The 20,899-nt window shown below is 65.5% G+C and overlaps 1 protein-coding gene across 1 annotated transcript in view; it reads right to left on the bottom strand.

The window, feature by feature from the left end:
- Positions 1 to 1,760: 1,760 nt before the first annotated feature.
- MUC5AC (mucin 5AC, oligomeric mucus/gel-forming) overlaps positions 1,761 to 20,899 on the bottom strand; it is a 37,646-nt gene continuing 18,507 nt past the window's right edge. Inside the window, 17 exon segments of the mRNA XM_054570667.1 lie at positions 1,761 to 1,942; positions 2,044 to 2,185; positions 11,950 to 12,128; positions 16,569 to 16,667; positions 16,752 to 16,972; positions 17,282 to 17,396; positions 17,488 to 17,551; positions 17,689 to 17,808; positions 18,136 to 18,234; positions 18,317 to 18,439; positions 18,673 to 18,710; positions 18,958 to 19,059; positions 19,343 to 19,514; positions 19,856 to 19,887; positions 20,033 to 20,136; positions 20,224 to 20,311; positions 20,486 to 20,664. Of these exon segments, the coding sequence (XP_054426642.1) occupies positions 1,761 to 1,942; positions 2,044 to 2,185; positions 11,950 to 12,128; positions 16,569 to 16,667; positions 16,752 to 16,972; positions 17,282 to 17,396; positions 17,488 to 17,551; positions 17,689 to 17,808; positions 18,136 to 18,234; positions 18,317 to 18,439; positions 18,673 to 18,710; positions 18,958 to 19,059; positions 19,343 to 19,514; positions 19,856 to 19,887; positions 20,033 to 20,136; positions 20,224 to 20,311; positions 20,486 to 20,664 (2,059 nt within the window).

Raw genomic sequence — 20,899 nt, 5'->3', positions numbered from 1 at the left:
CGCGGCCGACTCCTGCCCCCGGCGGCCACCGCCAGCCCGCTCACTGCTGTCCCCCCCCCAGGTGGCACATCCGGGGCCTGGTGCCTGGGTGTCCAAAGCTGTCCCCCCCGGCCCAGGTGTCCCCCCGCAGGCGGAAGGGCGCAGCGGGGGTGGGGGCCTCTGGGGGAGGCGGGGTGTCCTCGCGGGACAGGCCTGGAGGCTGTGCCCTGTGCTTCCTCTGGCAAACAGCCGGCACTGGGTGGTACAAAGAGCTGGTGCTTGGTGATGCCCAGTCTCTAGGGTGGGGTGGGGGCGGGGGGCGCGCACTGCCTGGACCGCTGGCAGCAACGCCCCCGGGACCCTGGGGGAGCTGGGATCTGTGGCCCTGCGAGGCCTGCGGAGCGGGGGCTCCCTGCCGCTCCCCTGGCCCTCAGCTCGCCCTCCCATGAGCGCCTCCCGGCTCGGGCGGCGGAGACGTGCGGCCCAGTTTCCTGGCTGTTGAGACATCCCGGATGCGCCCCGGCCCAGCCTGTTTGCTCAGCCAGTTTACCCCTTCACACTTGAGGGAGCCCAGAACAGAGGCGGGGGGCGGCGGCCTGCGGGGAGGGAGGGCTGGGCCGGGGCCTCGCGCAGCTCCCGCCGCTCCGCTGCGAGGCTCTGCCAGGCGGCGCGGTGCCAGGAAGGGCTGCCTCGGCACACCCTGCCTCACTTCAGCCCCGGGCGGCGGCACGGGGAGCCGCACTGGGCCACACGGGGCCCGGGGCGATGTGGCCCCAGCTGCGAAGGAAGACCCCCGCCAGCGTACGGGGCGGCTTCCCTGGCCTGCCCCCAGCCCTGGCGGACACGGGCCTCCCAATGCCCCCCCGACGCCCACCCGCAGTACAGTTCAAGGGCACCTGAGCGCCCCGGCCTCGGGCATTTATTGAGTGCTGGCTGTGTGCCCAGCTGGCCCCCGGGCCCCCGGAGGGTCCAGAGGGTTGGGCACAGCCCTGGGAGGCACAGGTGGGGCTGCTGCAGGCCCCAGAGTGCCCGCCCGGGGCGTCTGGGGTGGGGCGTTTTGGCCCCCCACCCCTCGCTGCCTCCTGCTCCCCAGAGGGCTGCATGGATGGGGGCGGCACCAGGGCTCCTGCGGCCCTGGTCTCCGTGCTGAGGGCCACACCCCCGGTGCACGGGGGCCGGGGGGGGGCCCAGAGCTGTGACCCAGTGCGGGCTGTGAGCCAGACAAGTCCAGGGCTGGGTGGTCCAGGCAGGGAAATGCCTCCGGCCCTGGGCCTCGGGGTGGCCCAGCCTGGTCCCTGCCCCAAACACACTCGGGGTGTGTCCAGCAAGTCTCAGGGCACCAGTCTGGTCCAGAAGAAATGGATGGAGGACATATTGGGCCACTGTGGCCCCCAGACCCTCTGACGCTAATGAGCACCTGGGATGTGGGGTGCAGTGAGGGGGCCGTGGCAGCCCTGCTGGGCAGCGAGGCTGAGGGGGATGGGCAGGTCGCCCTCCACCTGAGCAGCCTGGTCCCAGGGCTGCTCCACCATGTGACCAGCCCTGCCTGGGGCTGCCAGGATGTGGCGACCCCTTCCCCCGAGGCCCCCCCCCACCCCATGTGACGACTGTGACCTGATGGCCTGGTCTGCACGCAGGTCCCTTCCCTGGCTGCTTCCCCTCTGTGAGGGTGGCCAGTGACGCAGGCTGGGGACGCGTTCACAAGGAGGGGGAAGTGCAGAGAGTGAAGCCTTCCTTTTACTTTCCCGAGGGAGGGAAGGGCCGGGCGCTGTGGGCTTTTACTAGGCAGCTGGGTGGTCCTGCAGCCGGGTGCTTCGGTCGGCCTGGTGGCGGCTGCGGCCTGGCTCCGCGTCTGTCTCTTTGGCGACAGGGTCGGTCCCTCGGTGCCGCGGCTGTGGCCTGGCCCGGCCCGCCTCCTCCCGTAGCCCCGCGCGCTCAGGGCTCTGCCGGTAATTTTCAGCTCCTGAGGACAGAGGCTCCCTAAACACTCAGGGTCGGTCATGCTTTATGGGGTCCAGCCAGCTCCGGGAAAGGGGCCTGAGAAAGGGGCTTTTGTCCTGTTACCTCTCTCCTCCACCCCCTTCCCCTCCTTCCAGCGAGCCGCGCGGGGCCCTGGGCCCTGTGCGTTCCAGGGGGACGGGGAGCCCAGGACCCGCCGGGGGGGCCTACAACGCGCACCCACAGCCTTTAGGGCAGCAGCAGGAGCCTGAGGGGCCGAGGGGCTCACAGCGTTGGGGCGAGGGGGCTGCCGAGTGGAGGGAGGAGGGGGCCGCGCCTGCAAAGCCGGGATCGGGTCCCCCAGGGAGGGGCAGCAGGGGCGCGTGTGGCCCCCTGGAGGGTCTGAAGGTGGCTGGGCCGCAGGCCTGGGGCGGGCGGAGCCCGAGATGAGGGTGGCTCGGTCAGATGAGGGAGGACTGGGGTTTGCTCCCAGTTTGGGGGGGGTGGAGCGCTTAACGCAGGGAAGCCCCAGGGGAACGAAATTCACCGTTTTAACCACTTTTTAGAGTACATGTAGTGGCGTTAGGCCCATTGATGGTGTTGTACAACCTTCACCAGCGCCCACCTCCGAAACGTTCTCTTCCCCCAGGGAGAGAATCCACTGGACACTCCCCGCCCAGCGCCCGGGCCCCGGACCCCACCACCTGCTTTGTGTCTCTGGATCTGACCCCTAGGGACCTCCTGTGAGTGGGGTCACACAGTGTCTGTCCTCCCGGGTCCGGCTCGTCCACGCAGCACGTGTCCCAAGGCCCATCCACGCCGGAGCAGGGGCCAGGCTAAGCGGGAGTCTGCCGCGTGGGTGGGCCGCGTGCTGCGTGTCCAGCCTGCGTCCGTGGGCGCGCGAGCTGCTTCCGCCGTGTGTGTGTTGTGACTACCGCTGCCGTGAACGTGGGGGCCAAGAATCTGCTCGGGTCCCTGCTTCTGTTTAGACCCAGGAGTGGACGTGCTGGGTCCCCTCGCGGCTCCGTTGGACTGTCTGCGGACTCCCCGAACGATGTTCCACAGCGCGGCGCGTTTTCCGTTCCCAGCCGCGGCGGACGGAGGCCGGGGCCTCCGCGCCCGCTGGCCCGCGCGCTGGTTTCACACCCCCGTGGGGGGAGGCAGCACCTCGCTGTGGTCCTGATTCGCAGTGGTCTAAGGGCTGTTGATGTGGAGAATCATTTCCTGTGTTTATTAGCTGTTTGCGTATCATCTTAGGGGAAAGGTCTGTTCAGGTCCTTGGCCCATGTCTGGGTTGGGGTGTTTGGGTTTTTATTGTTGCTCTTAAGTTCTAGGACTTACTAACTTTGTAAATATTAATATAAATGTTTGCAAATATTTTCTCCGCCCTGTGGCTGCCTTTTAACTCTTCAATACTGGCCTTGGACACACACGAGTTTTTCTCTTCTTTGCTTATTTATTTTCAGAGAGGGGAAGAGAGGGAGAAAGACAGGGAGAGGAACGTCCACGTGTGGTTGCCTCCGGCGCGCCCCCCACTGGGGACCTGGCCCGCAACCCTGGCCTGTGTCCTGCTCTGGAAGGTTTTCATTTTGATACAGTTCAACTTACCTATTTTGCTTGTGCTTTTTGGGTCATGACCAAGGAATCGTGGCCAAATAAATATGTCACAGAGATTTCCCCCATTTCTTCCGAGAGTTTTATAACCTTGGTTCTTCCATTTAGGCCTTGGATGTATCTTGAACTAATTTTCATACGTGGTGAGAGGCACAGGTCCCGCTCCCCAGCGCCATTTGCAGAAGGGACCGTTGTTCTGTTACGGACACCCCCCCCCGAAAATCGGTTCTCCTCGCTGACACCGTGGCGAATTACAGATCAGCGAGTTACAGATCTGAGCGTGCGGGCAGGTGGCGTGGGCTCAGGGAAGGGAGGCCGCACCGAGGGTGGGGAGGAAGGCGAGAGCGAAGGCGGCGAGGGCAGGGGCGAGCCCTGTGCCACGAGGGCTCCAGCCGGCGGGCGCCGGGGGGCGGGGGCGGGCGCCGGGGGGGGGCGGGGGCGGGCGCCGGGGGGGCGGGGGCGGGCGCCGGGGGGGCGGGGGCGGGCGAAGACGGTCCCTGTTGAGGGACCGGTGAGGCGCCAGCTTCGGGGGCGGGGCGGACGCCCGGGGCGCCAACGGGCTTGTTCCTCGGGGCCCTGGGGCCCCCCTCTGGCCTTTCTGGCCCTGCAGTGAGAGCACCGTTTCGAAGGCTTTGCCTCGCAGACGGCAGGGAAGATGCGCAGGGCCCAGGGGCTCCCGGCGAGACGGTGGGGCCCGGCCCGGAGTCACCGGGGGAGCCGCGTCCCTGCCGCTCCCTGCTCGGTCTGCCTGGGCTACCTGGCGCGTCCCCCGCAGGGTCTGCAGCCTGGCCGAGGGCGCCCCCCCGCGGGGGCCCGGGCTCCTTCCTGGCCCCCGGGGTCCGCTCCGCGGGCCTCCGAGTCTGGCTTCAGGCCGGGCGGTCGGTGCTTCGAGCGACTCGGCTTTGCACTCGGTTTTGAAATCAGGAAGCTTGAGTCCTCGGGCTTTGTTCTTTTCATCGGGAATGTGCTGGCTGTTCAAGGTCCCTGGAGATTCTGTATGAATTTGAGGATGGATTTCTTTTTATTCCTACCCCCCAAAAAAACACCATTGGAATTTTGATAGGACTTGACTTACCTCTGTAGGTCCCTTTGGACGATATTATTCTCTTACCACTGTTACCATATTTTGCCGTGTCTAATGGGCACTTTTTTGCCCCCAAAATAAGGAAAAATGAGGATGCGCATTCTACGTGGGTAGTACTGATTCCATACCTATATAAATGCTTTTAATTCTTTTAAAAATTTCTTGTACCTCGTAGCTGTTCTCGTGTTTTGTAATTGTTTGTTATGTAAGATTTCTTGCACCACAATATGTTCAAAAAAATAATAACTGCTACAATTCCTTTATAAGACAAAAACCAAGCCTCTGAATATAAATAAATAAATAATTGAACCAAAACATTGAAATCAAAGATTTTCCCCCCCGAAAGTTAAACGTGGGTGCGCATCATACACGGCAAACATACGGTGAGCCCTCAGAGCCCCGAATGTGGGCTGCATTCCTACTTACGTACGTGTGCTTTCATTTCTTTCAGCGGCGTTTTGCTGTTCTCGGTGTGCAAGTTTTCCTTTGCCTCTTTGGTTAAACGCATGCCTCACGTATCTGGGTGCTTTCCGCGCTCCTGTGAACGGGGCTGTGTGCGTCACCTCCCTCGCGCGGTGCTCGTTGCTGGTGGAGAGCGCCCTGAGGGACCCCGGTACCGCAGCCGGAGCCTGTCCGGGCGGCCGGGTCAGAGCGCGCCGCAGGCCTCAGCAGCTTCAGGAGGACAGAAGTGTGTTTCTCACGGCGGCGGGGGCGGCGGCTCCCGGGCCGGGCAGTGGGGTCCGGCCGCGGGAAGGCCCTCTCCCCGGCCGCAGCCTCTGCTGTGAGGCACCGCCCCGCTCCCAGCTGCAGCACCCCCCAAAGACCCCCATACACTGTCACCTCCGGGGCCAGGACGTGAACCCTTGGATGCAGAGGAAACACACAGAGCGCACAGCAGCCCAAGGAGGCTCTTTTGGTGGAACTCTCAAAGCTTTTTATGCATCGATCACGTCGTCTGTGACTGGGCATGGTTTTACTTCACCTCCAACCCGGCGCCTCTCGCCCCGCCCCCTCCGCCCTGACCCCGGCTCCGGCCGGGCCGCCCGGGACTGGGCTGAGTGGACGTGGCCGGAGCGGACGTGGCCAGGGCGGCGCCCCTGCCTCGCTCCTCGTCTTGGGGGGAAACGTTCGCCTTTCGCCGCTGACTTGATGTTGGATGCCGGTTTTCTGTTACAGCTTTTATTACGTCGAGATGGTTTCCTCCTGTTCTAGTTCATTTAGGTTTTTTTTAAAATTATGAAGGGGTGTGGAATTCCAGCACGTTCGTTTTCCGCCTCGGTTAGGACAATCACGTGGGGCTCGTCCCCTTCACTCTGTTAACGCGGGCGTGGGCTGGCTTCATACGCTGAACCCCTCTTCCATCCGCAGAATAAAACCCACCTGGTCGCGGTGTGCGGTCCGCCCACCGACCCCGCACCGGTGTGCGGGCATTCGGCTGAGGAGTTTTGCCTGGACACTCACAAGAGATACGGGTCCATAGTTTCCTTGCATGTCTTTTTTTTAGTTTGGTCCCAGGGTGAGACTGCCTCACAGGAGTGAGTACATGTCCCTTCCTTTACCGTTTCCTTGGAAGCATTGGAGAAGTATTTGTGTTAATTCTTCTTTAAATGTTTGATAGGTTTCACCAGTGAAGACCTCATTGTGGACTTTCATTCATTGGGACTGTGAGGGATCCTGATCCAATCTCATTACTGGTTATAGGTCTATTCAATTTGTCTATTTCTTCATGAGTCAGTTTTGTTAGACTGTGTGTTTTATGAACATGTCCATGTCTTCTATTTGTTCAAAAATATTCTTTTTAATAATAGCTTTTCGGTAATCAGTAGTAATGCCCCTTTCATTTCTGACTTTAGAATCTTGAGTCTTCTTTTTTTTCAGTCAGTCCGGTTAAAAGTTTGTCAATTTTGTCAAACCTTCAAAGAACCAATGTTTGGTTTCTTTGATCTTCTCTACTGTTTTCTATTCTCTATTTTATTTATCTCTGTTCCAACCTAATTATCTCCTTCCTTTAGGAAATAACTCCTTTTGTTTTAGGTTTAGTTTTCTCTTCTTTTCTAGTTTCCTAACATGTGCAGTTAGGTTATTGATGTAAGGACTTTCTTCTTTTTTATGTAGGTATAAGTTTTCCTGTTAGCACTTCCTTTGGCGACCCTCACAGCTTCTGTGTTTTTCAAATTCCCCTCTAAGTGTTTCCCAATTTCTTCTTTGAATTGTTTTCTTAAAAGTGTGTTGTTTAATTTCTACACATCTGTGCATTTTACAATTTTACTTCTATTATTGATTGGAAGCTTCATTCCTTTTTGGTTGGAAAATAATACTTTTACATGATTTTAATCTTTTAAAATTTATTGAAACTTTTTTTGGAGCATTGCATACCATTGATCATGAAGAATGTTTCCTGTATCCTTGAGAAAGATGTGTATTCTGCTGTAATTGGTTGGCGTGTTCTGTATATATATATATATATATATATATATATACAGAACAATTGGTTTCCAGTATTGTTAATGTCCTTTATTTCCTTATTGATCTTTCCTTATTGATCTACAAGCCAAAACTACATACAAGAACAGTGGCTTTTATATTTACTCACATGTTTGGCTTTACTGGAAATTTGTTTCTTTATACAGCTTTAGTTCACTGCCTCATGTTCTTCAGCTTCAACCTGAAGGACTTTGTTTCTTCTGCGCTCCGTGTGGGGTAGGTCCGGTAGCAATGAGCTCCCTCAGTGTTTGCTGACTCGGAAATGTCTTGATGTCCCTCCCGTTTCTGAAGGAGCGTTTCGCCAGATGCAGACGTCTTTGTTCCCTGTGCTGTCTGTCGGGACTTCGACTGTGACACTCGCTTTCGGGACCCCAAGGACCCTCACACCGAATGGGCTAATAGTCCTATGGAGAACGTCTTCTACGTGACAGGTCGCTTCTCTCTTGGTGCTTTTACGATTTTCTCTTTTTCTTTCAACAGTGTGGTGACAATGTATGTCCGAAGGCGTCTCTTGCTTGCAGTTTGTCCTACGTGGAGTTTGTTGAGCTTCGTGGAAGTTTCCAGCATTATTTCTTCGCATCGTATTTCCGTCCGCCTCTCCTCGTGGCTGGGGCGTCCGCTGTGCGTGGGCTGCCCTGCTTGACGGTGCCTCGCGGCTGCTTCTGCTCTGTTCCCGTTTCTTTACTCTTCTTTCTGCTCCCCAGACTTAGTAGTTGTAGTTGTTCTGTCTTCAGGTTTGTTCAGTCTCTCTTCTGCTTGCTCATGTCCGTGGTTGCGCCCCTCTAGTGGATTTTCCATTTCAGTTGTAATTCCTGACTCTGGCATTTCTGTTTCTTTTTAAAAATAATTTTCACTTTTTTGTTAATATCTCTTTTTGTACATGTGTGTTTTCCCTTATTTCCCTCGGCTCTTTGCCTACATTTTCCTTACCTCTTTGAACGCCGTTTAAGACAGGTGTTTGAAAGTCTTTGTCTCATAAGACTGATACTGGGACTTCTCAGGGATGATTTTTGTGAATTTATTTTACTCCTTTGAATGGGCCATATTTTTTGTTTCTTCGTAAGTCTTGTGATCTTTTCGTTGAAAACTGGGGAGTTCACTATTATAATACAGTCACTGGAAAGCAAATTCTTTCCCCCTCCACGTCTGCTGTCTTCTCTCTCTCTCTCTCTCTCTCTCTCATCCTCTCTCACACTCTCGCTCTCTGTTTCTTGCTTTTTCTGTTGTTGCTGTTATTGTTGAAGGCAGTGTTGGTCCATTTGTTTTGAGACTTTTCCAAACAACTTTTACAAAGACTATTCCTTGTTGTGTGTGATCACTGAAGTCTCTGATCCTTTAGTTCATGTTTAGCTAATGTTTCGGCAATTTACGTGAATACCAGGAGCTTCCCCAGGCTCTGTGGCCTAGTTCTGCGGAGGTGGCCCTGCAGCACATAGAGAGTAGACCTGCTCCGAGCCTGGGGGTCTGCCCAAGGTGGTTCTGTGTGAGTCTGGCCTCCTCAATTCCAGTGTATGCATGCCTGCTTTAGGATGTTCTAACTGTCCAACAACCTGACTTCAACTTCTCCAGGCATTAGGTGGTCTACTGATGCCTCGCCCTGTAATCTCTTGCCCCAGGAGTCTGTCACTTAGTAGCTGTTATGAGCAGCGCCTGCTGCTTTTGCCCCCTGAATTTCAGGTAAAGCAAAATGGAGATGAGCACCTTGCACGAGTCCTTCAGATACCCACCGAGCAGTTTAGGACAGAGTACACGGCAAAGCGCGGTACAGAGCGCACGGCATTCTCTGCTCCTGCAGGCGTGCGCAGTGGGCGGTGGGATAGGGACCAGCCCGGCAATTCAAGACCAAGACTGCCAGTGCGCAGGGGCAGGGGCTGCGAGGGCGAGCAAAACCCCAGCGTGCCACAGAACGCGCTTCCCGCTTCGCAGGAGGTCTTCTCTGGGCTGGACGTTGGCTTGGTGGCTGTAAACCTTTGGCTCTCTTCCATAGTTCTGACAAAGGTGGTTCCTCTTTCTTTTTTTTTTCTGAACATTTCTGGGGAAAGGAGAGTGCAGAGCTTCCCAGTCCACCACGTTGCTCATTGCTGTATGTTTTTAAAAAGATTTATTCTGAAAAATAGCAGTTCATGAGGCCGTACTAATTTAAGTGAGTGAAGAAAAATAAATAAATGGGAGTGGAAAGTCCTTTCTGCCTCAGGATGCCAACAAAGAGGGGGGACGTGACTGGGGCAGCCTCGGTGGGTCCCCGCGCCAGCGGTGATGGGCTGACAAGTGGCGGGGAGCTCGCAGGGGCCCCCGGCACCCCCCAAACCCTTACCCAGTCCAAGGGGAAAACGGCGGCTCTCCAGGGCAGAAACCCAGCACACGAGGGACGAAGGTGCACCTCCCAGAGGCGGGTGCACCGGGCATCACGGGCCTCGGACGCCAAGGCCCCAGAAGGACACAGTTCACACGAGGCCCCTGCCGGACATCTGCCCGAGCCGGGGCTGGAGGGAGCCGCCCGCAGGCCCGGACCCGAGGGCGCCGCGCAGCACGGCCACCGGCACCCCTCACACAGGTCGCGGCCAAGCAGCAGAGGAAGACTGAGGACAGGTTCCAGAGCAGAGGGGACGTAAGGTGCAGTGCACGTGGGTCATGTGGTCCTGGGTCCGCCCTGGCCTGGGGGACATGGACACAGTCAGGACAACAAGATGGTGGCTGAGGGTGACGTGTCATCCTTGACTCCACTGACGTGACCCCTGCCCTGTTCCCAGGAGACACGTGCCCCCCTATTTAGGGGGAAGTGGCATGCTTCTCACATACGAGAGGCTCACAAAGCCCACGTAGACATGGGGAGGGGGAGGGGCGCACACCTGAGCAAACAGGGAAGGGGAGGGAGAAGCAGGCGGGCGCCTGAGGCCTAGTGGGGGCGGGCGGGCAGGCGCCTGCGGCCGTTTCTGCAGGTTGTCCCTACGCTGGAAACCCCGCGGACGCCCCACGCTGGCCGGGGTTTGGGCGGACGAGAAGTGGCCTCCACGCTGCGGCCCCGCAGCGGGCCCGAGGGAGGGAGCTGCTGTGAGTGGTGGGTCTGGGGAAGGGAGGGCCGTGGGAAAGGGGGGGGCGGGGGGGGCAACGAGAGATGAAGCCTGGGGGGCCGGGAGGACACAGGAAGGGCTGCGGAGGGGCGTGCGCTCTGCCTGCGTGGTCAGCAGGTGGGTATGTGGTGGCGGCTCTGTGGCGGTGGCCCGGCGGGCCCCCCCGGGCTTCGCCCTCCCCCCTCTTCCCCTTCGCCCAGCCCTGGTGACTCCCCTGGAGAAGCAGCACCCGGGGTGAGGCCGGGTTCGCAAGGCCCCCCAGAAGCCCCCCGCAGGGAGCAGAGCCAGGCCAGCGGGGCCAGGCGCAGCCCGTGCGGCCCAGGACGGCCCGGCGTGGGCAGGGCGGGTGTGGGCGGAGGAGGAGGCCAGGCGGCCCTGGGCCCTCGTTTGCTGGGGATTAAGGCAGCACAGTGCCGAGCAAACAGGAGCGCGGCCCATGCCCAGGGGCCAGCAGCAGAGATTAACCGAGTGTCGGTGGGCAAACAGGCCCGCCCGTCCCTCCAGGAACCCCGGTGTGGACTCAGCGCCCGCAGAGTTTGCAGAGCTGCCCGGACACAGCCCCTCATAGCCCCGGGCCACTGCCCTCCCCGCTGGTGCTGACAGAGGCTGGGGGTGCGCACGCACGCCCAGCCCCGCCCGCCACCCTGGCCCATCCGGCAGCCCAGCCGCAGGGCCGGGCGAGGCCCGGGCACTGGGAGAGGGCGGCTGCGGGACGCGCTGCCCTCCTGGGCCGCCCCACCTTGCCCTGGCTCGGGCTCCCGGGGCGGGGGAGGCAGAATGGCAGGGCACAGCCCCCGTTTCAGGCCCGTCCCTCGGGAGGGACTCGAGCCCAGGTGCGATCTCCAGCTTCCCCAACCTCACCTTGCAGTTTGGGGGGAAGGCCAACGGAAGCTCCCTCGCACCCAAATACCTTATCTGTGTTCTATCGGGGCCTGGGTTGTGCCCCCTTGTCTGAGATGTGGCCCACACCCATGGAGCCTGGGGCACAAACGAGGCTTGGGGGACAGAGGTGATGCGCGGGGGCCTGGGCCACGAACCCCAGGCCACCCCGAGGTGCCCTGGCCAGCGGTTGGCGTGCTTGGCCTCTGAGCTGCGGCCCCGCTCAGGAGGGGGCGGCATCCGGCGTGGGCAGGGTGGCCAGGGAGCACCCGAGGGGCACACACAGGGATCCGCCTTTGCGGGTGCAGGAGGGGCCTCTGCCCACCAAGCTGCCCAGCCCTCCGTCCCGGACACCGGGCCAGGGGCTGTGTGAGCGGCGCACCCCGCGGCCCAGCGCGTGATTGCCGCCCTCGCTTCTTCAGAAACGCAGCTGCAAGCCAGCCAAGAGTCCGTGCTGCCCTGCCAGGAGAGGCGCGGCCACGGAAGCGCAGGCAGCGCGCACTCCACACGCCGGCACGGCCACGTCCTCGCTGCGTGGGCTCCGGGCCTCGAGCAGGCCTTGCTCCCCCGTGGCTGTGCTCTGGGGACGGTGGCCCCAGGCCTGGGGGCGGGGTCTCACGGGGCCACTCCCCGCAGGGCCCCAGCTCTTGGTTTGCAAGAGACGCTCATGGTGCCCTCAAGGGACAGAGGAAGCTCGGGAACCTCCACAGGCGCAGCACGCGGCTGCTGCACGGAAAGAGCCTGGCCGGGGGAGGCCAGCGGGGAACGCAGGCCCCACCCCAGAGGGGGACGCCCGGCCCGACTTCTGCTGCGCCCTCCGGCGGTGGGGGCTCCCGGTCGGGGGTGGGGCTGCAGGCAGCGGCCTGAATCTGGAGACCGGGTTGGGGGGAAGCCCCCCACCATGAGCTTGACGTGGGACTTGTGAGCCTGAGTCGACACGACCTGAGGCTCTGGCCGCTGCTGCCGCCTGGGGACCATCTCGCCACCCAGCCCCCGGGCCACCCCTTGCTTAGGGCCTTTCAAGGTGGGCCGCACCCGCTGACAAGCTGGGGCCCCCGGGCGCACCGCCTGCACCTTCACTGCGTGGAGGGGGAGGGGCTGTGTTGCTCATAGAAGGTGGGGGGGCCCTGCGCCTCGCTCGGAGGGCGGGGCGGGGTTCGGGCAGACCCCTCGGTGCCTGTTGACGGGCAGTGGCTTGGCCGCCCGCCCTCTGCTCCTGGCACCAAGCTCCCTGAGCCCCGTGGGGCTGCCGGCCTCGGACGTGGGGCCTGCTGGTTGGCTGCGTCAGCCCTGCCTGCCCTGCCCTGAGGGTCCTTCCTGGGCCCCCCTGCGGGCCCCACCGGGCAGTCCCCGCTCCACCCCTGAGGCCCCGGGGAAGGGGCGCCGGGCCCGGCGGGGCCCCGGGCTGACCCCACAGCCTAACGGTCCTTTGTCCACACGTCCTGGTGGTTTTGACTTGCAGCTCCGGGCCTATTCCAGTCACTCCCATGTTCCTTGGAACCTCAGTCGTCAGGACATTTTCTTCTGGGACAGGGGACACGTGGGGACAGGGGCATGTGGGCTTTGTGACAGTAACACTTCATGTCTTATTTTTTTATTCCATTCTGTAAAGAAATGAAAACCCAGGGTGACCCTCAGGTGGCTGGAGGTGCGTGGAGAGGTGACCGAGAGGGGAGAGACCAGGAGGGGCCCGTCTCTGTGACCGTGCGGCCGCCGCCGCTGCCCGCTGGCCGGGCCTCCTCGCGTGCAGGCAGCCAGAAGCCTCGTCTCCCCCGCGGCGTCCAGTCCTCCGGCCCCAGGCCCCGGGTCGGCCAGGCCCACGCTCTGCGGACCCTCCCGGATGGGCCCGGACACGAGGGCTGGGGGCTCCGTGGGCCTGACCCCGGCGTGTGACCCCGCCCACCCGCCTGCCTGACCTCTGCACCTGGGTCCAATGGTCCAGCGGCCTCGCGACCCCGTGCCAAGCCCCTCCCTGCCCCCTCCCCCCCCCCGCGGCGTGTCCGGTCCCTTCACCTACACCCACCTCTGGGCCACAGCACGCTGTCGCCTTCACTTCCCACGCCTCTTGACCCTCCTGCCCAGTGCTCCCCACCCCCAGCGGGTCCCCTGTCTCTTCCACTGCCCAGGGTCGAAGGACCCGCCTGAGCTGCCCTCGCTCACAGGCATGGCCTGGTCTTCGCCGCAGCGGACCCTTTCCACCCCCCTCCGGAGGCCCCGAAGGTCCCAACTCCCTGCCTGCCACACATCAGGCCCTGCTGGGCTGGGCCGCCCTCCCTCAGACCCCAGCCATCGAAGGCTGCCCCCCCCCCGCCTTCCCTTGGTCCCCTTTCCTGCCCTCCCCCCGGGCAGGAATCTGTCCCCTCGGCTCGTGCAGTGAGCACCCAGCACCGAGCACCCAGCACCCAGAGCCCCCGGGCGGGGCAGCGGGCACGACTCGTCCTCACAGCTGGCTCCTGGGGTCCACTGACACCGTGGTGTGCCGATGGCCCCGGTCCCACGTTCGCCGTGCCCTCCCACCCCCCGTTGGCAGGGCAACGCCCTCCTTGTCCTTCCTTGTCACAGTTGACTGGATATTTGAGGATGCTGACATTCAAGCAGATTCTACAGGGAGCCTGCCAACTTCCCCCGAAGACCGCGCCCGGCCGCTCCATCGGAGCCGCGCTGACGCAGAGCTGCCCCCCACTTCCGGGGCTCGGGTCCTGTTCCGCGCCCCCGCCCCTGCCCGGGGTGTGGCCATCCTGCTGGGTCCCACGGTGGCTCGGGCGCTGCTGCAGAGGCGGCTGCCTTCTGAAGACGCGGCCGTCGGGGCCGGGGGCGTGGCGACGAGCTGACTTCAGGGCTGCCCGGGGCCAGCCACCGGCAGGGCCGCGCTGGTTCCTCTGCTCAACACGCCCCGTCCCCCAGGCTTGGCTGCAGGGGGGCGCCCCGCACGGTGTCCCTCATGTTCCCGCCGACGCGGAAGGCCCTCCTGGCCCTGGGGTGAGTGGCCAGCGCCCGCCGGCTGCCCCCTTGTCCGTTCCCCAAGTCCAGGAGCCCTCACTTGTCCCCAAAGTCTTTCTTGGGTCTCTGTCCCCAGGGCTTAGCTGGCCGCCCTGAGGCCCCTGTGCCCATCGCCTGCTGGGGCCAGGCCTGTGCCCAGGCCCCCAGCTCTGAGAGGTCACCCCACTGCCCCGGGCCCTGGTCTGTGGCTGAAGAGATCAGGGCTGCAGCCCGTGTGCCTGGAGCCAGGCCGGCGCTGGGCCCCAGCTCGGACCTCAGACCCAGCAGCCTTCCCCAGGGAATCGGTGCCAGCGTGGGAGTCCGCAGCTCCGAGTGTCTTGGGTGTAGGGAGGGCGTGCTGGGGGCAAAGGTCAGGGGGTGGCTGGGACCTGACCTGCCTACCACGGTCCTAGGCTTCTCTGGGAACCCCCATATGTGGCTGCAACTGGTGTTCCCTGGTGAGGGACACCCCTTCTCCGTCGGACTGGGGCCGGCGCGGGCGCCACGAGCGGGCCGCAGGAGGGGGCTGTGGCAACGCCCCAGGCCTCCCCTGGCCACGCGCCCAGGCCCCGGGAGCCACAGGTCCGCCCCCGCCCCTCCGGTGTCCGGGACAGCGAGGGGGCCCAGGCCTTGGCCCGGAGGAGCCACCCCTGTGGACTGAGCGGTGTGGTGGCCTCCGTGGGCCACGCCCCGCTTTGTTGCTCTTTCCGGAAAGGAAGGGGCAACTTGCATAACCTGGCGGGGGCTGCTGGGGCCGCGGTGGGCGGGCGGCTATCTGGTTACTTCCTGCCGGCCAGCGGCCTCAGTTCCAGGCAGGGGGCCGTGTGCTCCGCGGGGGGTGGGGATTAGTCACGGGGGTGGAGGTCGTCCCGCCCCAGAGGGAAGGGCGGCTCACTCGCTCTGACAACCGATCCCCTCCCATGGGCAGGGACGCTGATTAGGCGTCTCCTGAGGCTGCGGGGTCACGGGCACTGGGGCAGCGGCCCTGGAGCCGGGGGCCCAGAATGTCCCGCTCCTGGAGTGGGGGTGTCCTGCCACCCTGGGGCCACGTCCGGGCCCGAGGGGCTGCCTGGCCTCTGGCCGCCGACCCGCCAGCTCCTAGTCTGCCCCTGCCCGGCCAGGGTCAGAGCCCGCAGTCCCCAACCTGGTCACTGACCGGAGGGCTCGGGCTTGCGGTCAGCTCTGCTGCGTGTGGCCTGTCAGAGCATGGCTGGGGGACTGGGCCAGGACACGGCCCTTCCTGCTCAGGGTGCAGGAGTAGGGTGGGGTGGGGGGAGCCACCTGGAGCCCCAGCGTCACCCAGGGGCCTCTCGGCCCTGAGGCCCAGGGCACGGGCTGGCCTTGGGGGGGTGTGCGGGACTCCCAGGACCCCGGACGCAGCATCCAGAGCCCCAGGCACGAGCCGGAGCTGCACGGGACACGGTGCCGCCCCCTGAGGCCCCCGCCCGCCTCACAGGCCGGGCCTGGTTCTCGCTGTGAACGCAGGGCGACTTTGGACACAGAGCCTCGGGTGTCTAACTCCAGGTGCCAGGGCTGGGGAACCTCCCCGCCAGAGACGGGGACATGGGACCAGCTCCCTGCCCCAGGCCCCTGACCCGCAGGCCCTGCTGGGCCTGTTTCCCTTTGTGAGACCAGGGGACCCTCTTACTGTCAGGGAGGCCATGGGCTTAGACATCGCCCTCCGCGCCGAGGCTATTCCTGGCTCCTCGCCGCCCCCCACCGGCGTCCACAGGACCCCGAGCCCCCGGACGCCCGGGGTGGCCAGGCCTGTCCAGCCTGCCGGACCCCCCGCCCTGTCGGCGTGCAGCCCCGGCGGCGCCCCAGCCCTGCAGGGCCGGCAGCCTGGGGCCTGGGGCCTGGGCCTCTTGGCCGGCCGGCTCTGGGTGGCTCTCCCCACACTTGGGAACCGCCCCCTGCTCCCGCCCGGTACCAGCCTGGGTCTGGGGCTGACCTCGGGCTCCCCTGTGTCTCCACACCCCACCCCGCCCCGCCCCGCCCCGCCCGCCCTCCCCAAGTGCAGCCTGTGGCAGGTGTGTGAGTGCTGGGGGCCCCCCTGGGAGCTCCAAGGAGGGGGAAGGGGCTTTGCGTGCGGGGATTCTCAGGGCGAGGCTGGGGCTTGCAGGTGGAACGAGGGGAGCGCCGGGGCTCCTGGAGCCACACGCAGCCCTCTGCGGGGGTGGACTCGGGTGCGCACGCACCCGCGCACACAGCTGGGCCTCCGTGTGGTGCGAGGGTCCAGAAGGCTGGGCGCAGCCCCCTCGCGGCCTCCCTCCCTCCATCCTGGGATGGCATGTCTGCCCCTCCCCACTCCCCAGTTTTATGGACAAGCTGAAAAATCACACACAGTCCGGGACTTGCAAAATGCTCCACGTGTATTTCTGGAACAGGGGGCCTCTCCCGAGGCCCAGGCAGAGCTGGGGGGCTCCGCCTCCTGGCAGCCGGCCAGCGGCCGATGGCGGGTCCCGCTGACCGTCATGGACAAGACCCCACGCGATGCTGACGTCTGGGGTCCACGGCCAGAGGAGCCCCCGCCCACCCACCCTGCCCTCTCTGGGCCCCGGACAGGGAACGGGTGGTGGACGGTGCGCCCCGGGTGCGGCCCCCGAGCACGGGGTCAGGCTCCTGCCTTGGAAGCCGGGCTGGGGGTAATAAAGGGGGACGTGTCGGGAGAGGGTGGCCCGTCAGGCGGTGGGCAAGGCCGGGCCCTCAGCCCCAGCGCCCACCCTCGGCGACCCGGCTCTGCAGGGGCGCCTCCCCGCGACGCTGGCCGAGGGCGCCCCAGGCGTCGCAGCGCAGGCCCACGCAGCCGCACTCCTCCACCTGGGCGTAGCTGAAGGCGCGGCGGGAGCCGTCGGCGCAGCGCAGCGTCACGCTCCTGGGCGCCGTCCGCAGCTCCTGGCAGCAGCGGCACAAGCGCTCCAGCCCGCCCGCCGCCGGGGAGAACCTGCGGGGCGGGGGGAGGGGCCGCTCAGCGCCCGGGCCGCGTGTCCCCGCCGGCCCGAGGCCGCCGTCCGTCCGGACACCCCGCTCCCAGAGGCACGCTGGCCCACCGCCGACGCCAGGGCTGGGGGACGCTCGGGGGACCCCACGCCGGGCGTCTCAGTAAACAGAGGCACGTGACTCCAAACAGGCCCGGGGCCTCCGTTTGTCTCAGCCCAGGAGACCCCTCCTGTCCCGCCCCTTGGCTGCACCCGCGTCAGCCTGGCCGCACAGGGGCCGCGGGCGGGCGGCCAGCCAGCCAGGGCTCACGTACACGGAGGTGGTGTCCCCGCAGTTGCCCTGACAGTAGGCCAGGCGCACGGGCCCCACGGAGCTGCAGCCCTGCAGGCGGATGACCTGGAGCTTGTGGTAGACGGCGCAGGTCGACCCTGGGGAGGGACGCAGGGGGCGGGGGCGCAGAGGGTCAGGACGGGCCAGGCGCTCCTGGAGCCCCGCCCCGCCCTGGCCACGCCCACTCACTGTTCTGGGGTGGGAGTTCCGGGCAGATGAGGCAGCAGCCGTCCTCGCTCAGCCGAGCCTGGGCCTGGGCCAACAAGGGGGTGCCGTCAGTGCTGGAGGGGGGCCCCGGGGACGCCGGGTGGGGCGCGTCGGCAGCCGGAGGGGGGCCGGCGGCCCGCCCTGCCCACACTGGGCGGCGCTGGGCGGGGCCCCGGGACTCACCGCCAGGCAGCTGAGCGGGGGGCACGTCTTCTTCGTGGTCACCACCACGAGCCCGTCCTGGTGCTTCTCACACTCGTGGGTCACACAGCGGTTCCCGGCGTCTGACCAGGACTCCCCAGGCTGCAGGGGGCGGGGCCAGCGGGTGAGACCCTCCCCAAGGCCGCCCTTCAGCGGGAGCGGGCCCTGCGTCCGCCTGTCCATCCCCAGCCTGTGGGGGCTTCTGCTGGGGGCACGCGCGGCAGTGACATCTCCCCAGAGGCCCGATACCGCCGCCGCAGCCCCATCAGGCCCTTGCAGGGCCGTCCCCACAGGCAGCAGCGAGCAGCTCGTCGAGCCTGGCCTTCCCGGGGCCCACGGGCGGGCTGTGCTCCTGGCCTGTCTGCCCTGGTGTCCTGCCTGGCCCAGGACGCCCCTCCCCCCACCCCCGCAAAGGCCCCAGCTACTCACCCGGAAGAGGTGGGCGGAGCTGTCGCTGGTGTTCATGACGCAGGCCACCTGCACGCAGGTCCCGCAGCAGCGCCCCCTCTGCTCCTGGTACTCGAAGCCCTAAGGGGAGGAGAGGACTGAGCCTGAGCCCCGCGGGGCGCTGCGTGGGGGGCGCTGCATGGGGCTGGCAGCGGGCACTCACCACGGGGCAGCGGGTGTTGCAGGTCTGGGTCTCGCAGCTGATGCGGAAGGTGTCCGAGGGGGAGCCGCGGGGCACCTCGCACCGGCACGTCTCGCAGAGGCTCCGGGAGACCACGGCGCCGGGCTGAGGGGCGGGGCGGCCAGTGCCAGGGGTGAGCCGGCGCCCCGGCGGACGGACATCCCCCCCACTGCCCGTCCCCCGTGGACCTCAGGGGCTCCGCCTCGGGGGCTGGGCCTCCGCGGAGGTCTCGTCCCCAGGGCCGGCTGGGAGACACCGAGGCTGCCGAAGAGGCGGGGGGAGGGGGCCTTGCAGCGTCCACACCAGACCCGGGGCCCTGACCTTGAGCGGCCTCTCACCTGGTACAAGGTGCCGTTCACACTGCAGGCGGTCCAGCCTGTTCGGGAGGAGACGGGAGGCCTGCGGACCCGCCCCTGCGCCCTGCACCCCCACCCCTCACCCCACTGCCCGCCCGCCCGCCCCGGCCTCGCTGCCCCGGCCTCCTCCTGAGCACAGCGCCCCTCCACTCAGAGCCACCCCTTCTAGTTGCGCAGGGAGCGAGGCGGGGTCCCCAGCCTGCAGCACCCGGGGAACAGCGTTGCGGGGGGCGTGGGGGGTGCCTGGCCGCCCGGCGGGACACTCACTGCATTTCTGGCTTGGGCAGCAGGCCCCGTCCTCGTAGGTCATGACCTGGCGGGAGCCCTCGGGACAGCCCGTGAGCGCTGGGCAGTAGCTGGCGTTGCACGCTGCGAGGGAGGGGGGCGGAAGGGGGCGCTCAGACCTGGGTGCTGCCTCAGGGGCTCCACGGGCGCTGGGCTCCCAGGGGCGAGGCTTCCTGCCTGCGCGGTGCACGGGCTGGGGTCCCCGATGAGGCCACGGCAGGAGCGGGCGCCGCGTGTCCTCCTCGGTCCCGGCCCCGGGGGCCCGCGCCCCGAGCCCCGCGCGGGCAGAGCTGCCAGCCCTGAGCCAGCGTGTGGTAGGCCCTGGGCAGACGCGAGGGCAGCGGCCCGCCGCCCAGCCCGGGCTCACCGCAGGTGTACTGGGGGCAGCACTGGCCGGCCTGGGGGGCCGCAGGCACCGGCACGAACCCGGGCTCCGGGCAGGCGGGCGGCAGAGAGCAGGGCTGACGCCGGCAGCTCATGGTCCACGTGCCGCCCTTGCAGGTGCACTCCTGGCAGTCGAAGGTGACCGTGTGGCCCAGCTGCAGGGGAGGCACAGAGCCCCAGCCGCCCGTCACCTGCGTGTCCCGGAGGCAGCTCCGGAGGCAGGGGCGCAGGGGGACCTGAGGGGAGGGCCTTTAAAAGGGCAGGGGGAATGCCTGCAGCCCCCGGGGCCCGGGGACGGGCAGGCAGCAGCTCTGTGGACGGCCAGCCCTGGCCTTCACCATCTGAGCGGAGCAGGAGGGGTCCCCGCGGAGGGCCAGGCCTCCTGGGCGCCACCCTGGAGTGGGCCCCCATCACGGCAGCCCCTCCGTTCTGCTGGGACGGCCGTGCCCCCGCCCCTGGCGCTGAGAAGCCCTGCCACCCAGGCAGCCGCACTCACCTCCACAGGCTCCCCGTGGGGCCCCCGGCACCCTGGAGGAACAGAGGTCAAAGTCACTGCAGGGCGGCCACGGCCCGCGCGGCCCTCAGGGCGGCACCGTGGACCCGGCGGCCACAGCGAGCCCGTTCGGGCGGAAGGCGCCCCCCTCACCGCCCCCCGCCTGCCGCAGGGACGTACTGGGGCAGCCTGTGGGCACGCAGACGTCCGTGTCCAAGCTGAAAGGGGTCGTGCCCTCGGGACAGAAGCAGCCTTCTGTGACAGGGCCGATGTCCCTGAGGACCCTGCAAGGGGGCAGAGGGTTGGCCGGGCCCCCGTGCCCTCGAGGGCCGCGGGTGCCGCCTGGCGGGGAGGGGAGGGAGGGCACGTACATGAGGCTGGCGCTGTTGTCCCCGTAGCAGTAGGAGGGCACGGCGGGGCCGCAGGGCCGGTACTCCTTGTCCGCGGGGCAGACGAAGGCTGTGGGGGGCAGAGGCCGCACCGAGGTGAGGACCCCGGCCAGGGACAGCACCCTGGCCGCGCTCCGGGCGCCTGCTGGGCCCTGCGACCAGGAAGGCCCTCCCACCTGCCCCGGGGCCAGACCGCCCACCAGGAAGCCCATGCCCTGCGGCGCCGGAGAGGGCGGGCACTCACGGCACGTGTGGTTGGTCTGGCTCCTCCAGTCGACGCACACGCCGTGGGTCGCGCACAGCGAGGCGTACATCTCCAGGCCGGAGCAAACCACGTCCGAGTCGGGCAGGTGGCACAGGTCAAACACGCAGCCTTCGTAGTACGGCTGCGGGGGGATCACGGCGTGGCACGGCTCGAAGACGCTGTGGCACAGGGACACACGGTGGTGGGGCGGTCCAGCTCCCTCTGGCCGGAGGCCCGGGAGGCCCCTGAGCGGCTCCCGGGCAGGAGCCGGCGGCCGAGCCGGCCCGAAGACCCGGTGCCCCAAGTCCAGACTGCCCGGCTGCGGCAGGCCCGGTCGCTCTGCACGCTCCCACGGGGCCCCCGCGCCCTGCCAGCCTGCGTGGCAATGACGTCTCACGCTCTGACCCCCAGTGC

The sequence above is a fragment of the Pteronotus mesoamericanus genome, unplaced genomic scaffold, assembly GCF_021234165.1.
Source record: "Pteronotus mesoamericanus isolate MK-2021 breed Mesoamerican mustached bat unplaced genomic scaffold, CSHL_Meso_final contig_214, whole genome shotgun sequence".
In the NCBI taxonomy this organism is placed as follows: Eukaryota; Metazoa; Chordata; class Mammalia; order Chiroptera; family Mormoopidae; genus Pteronotus; species Pteronotus mesoamericanus.
This window is presented reverse-complemented; position numbering and strand designations above follow the sequence as displayed.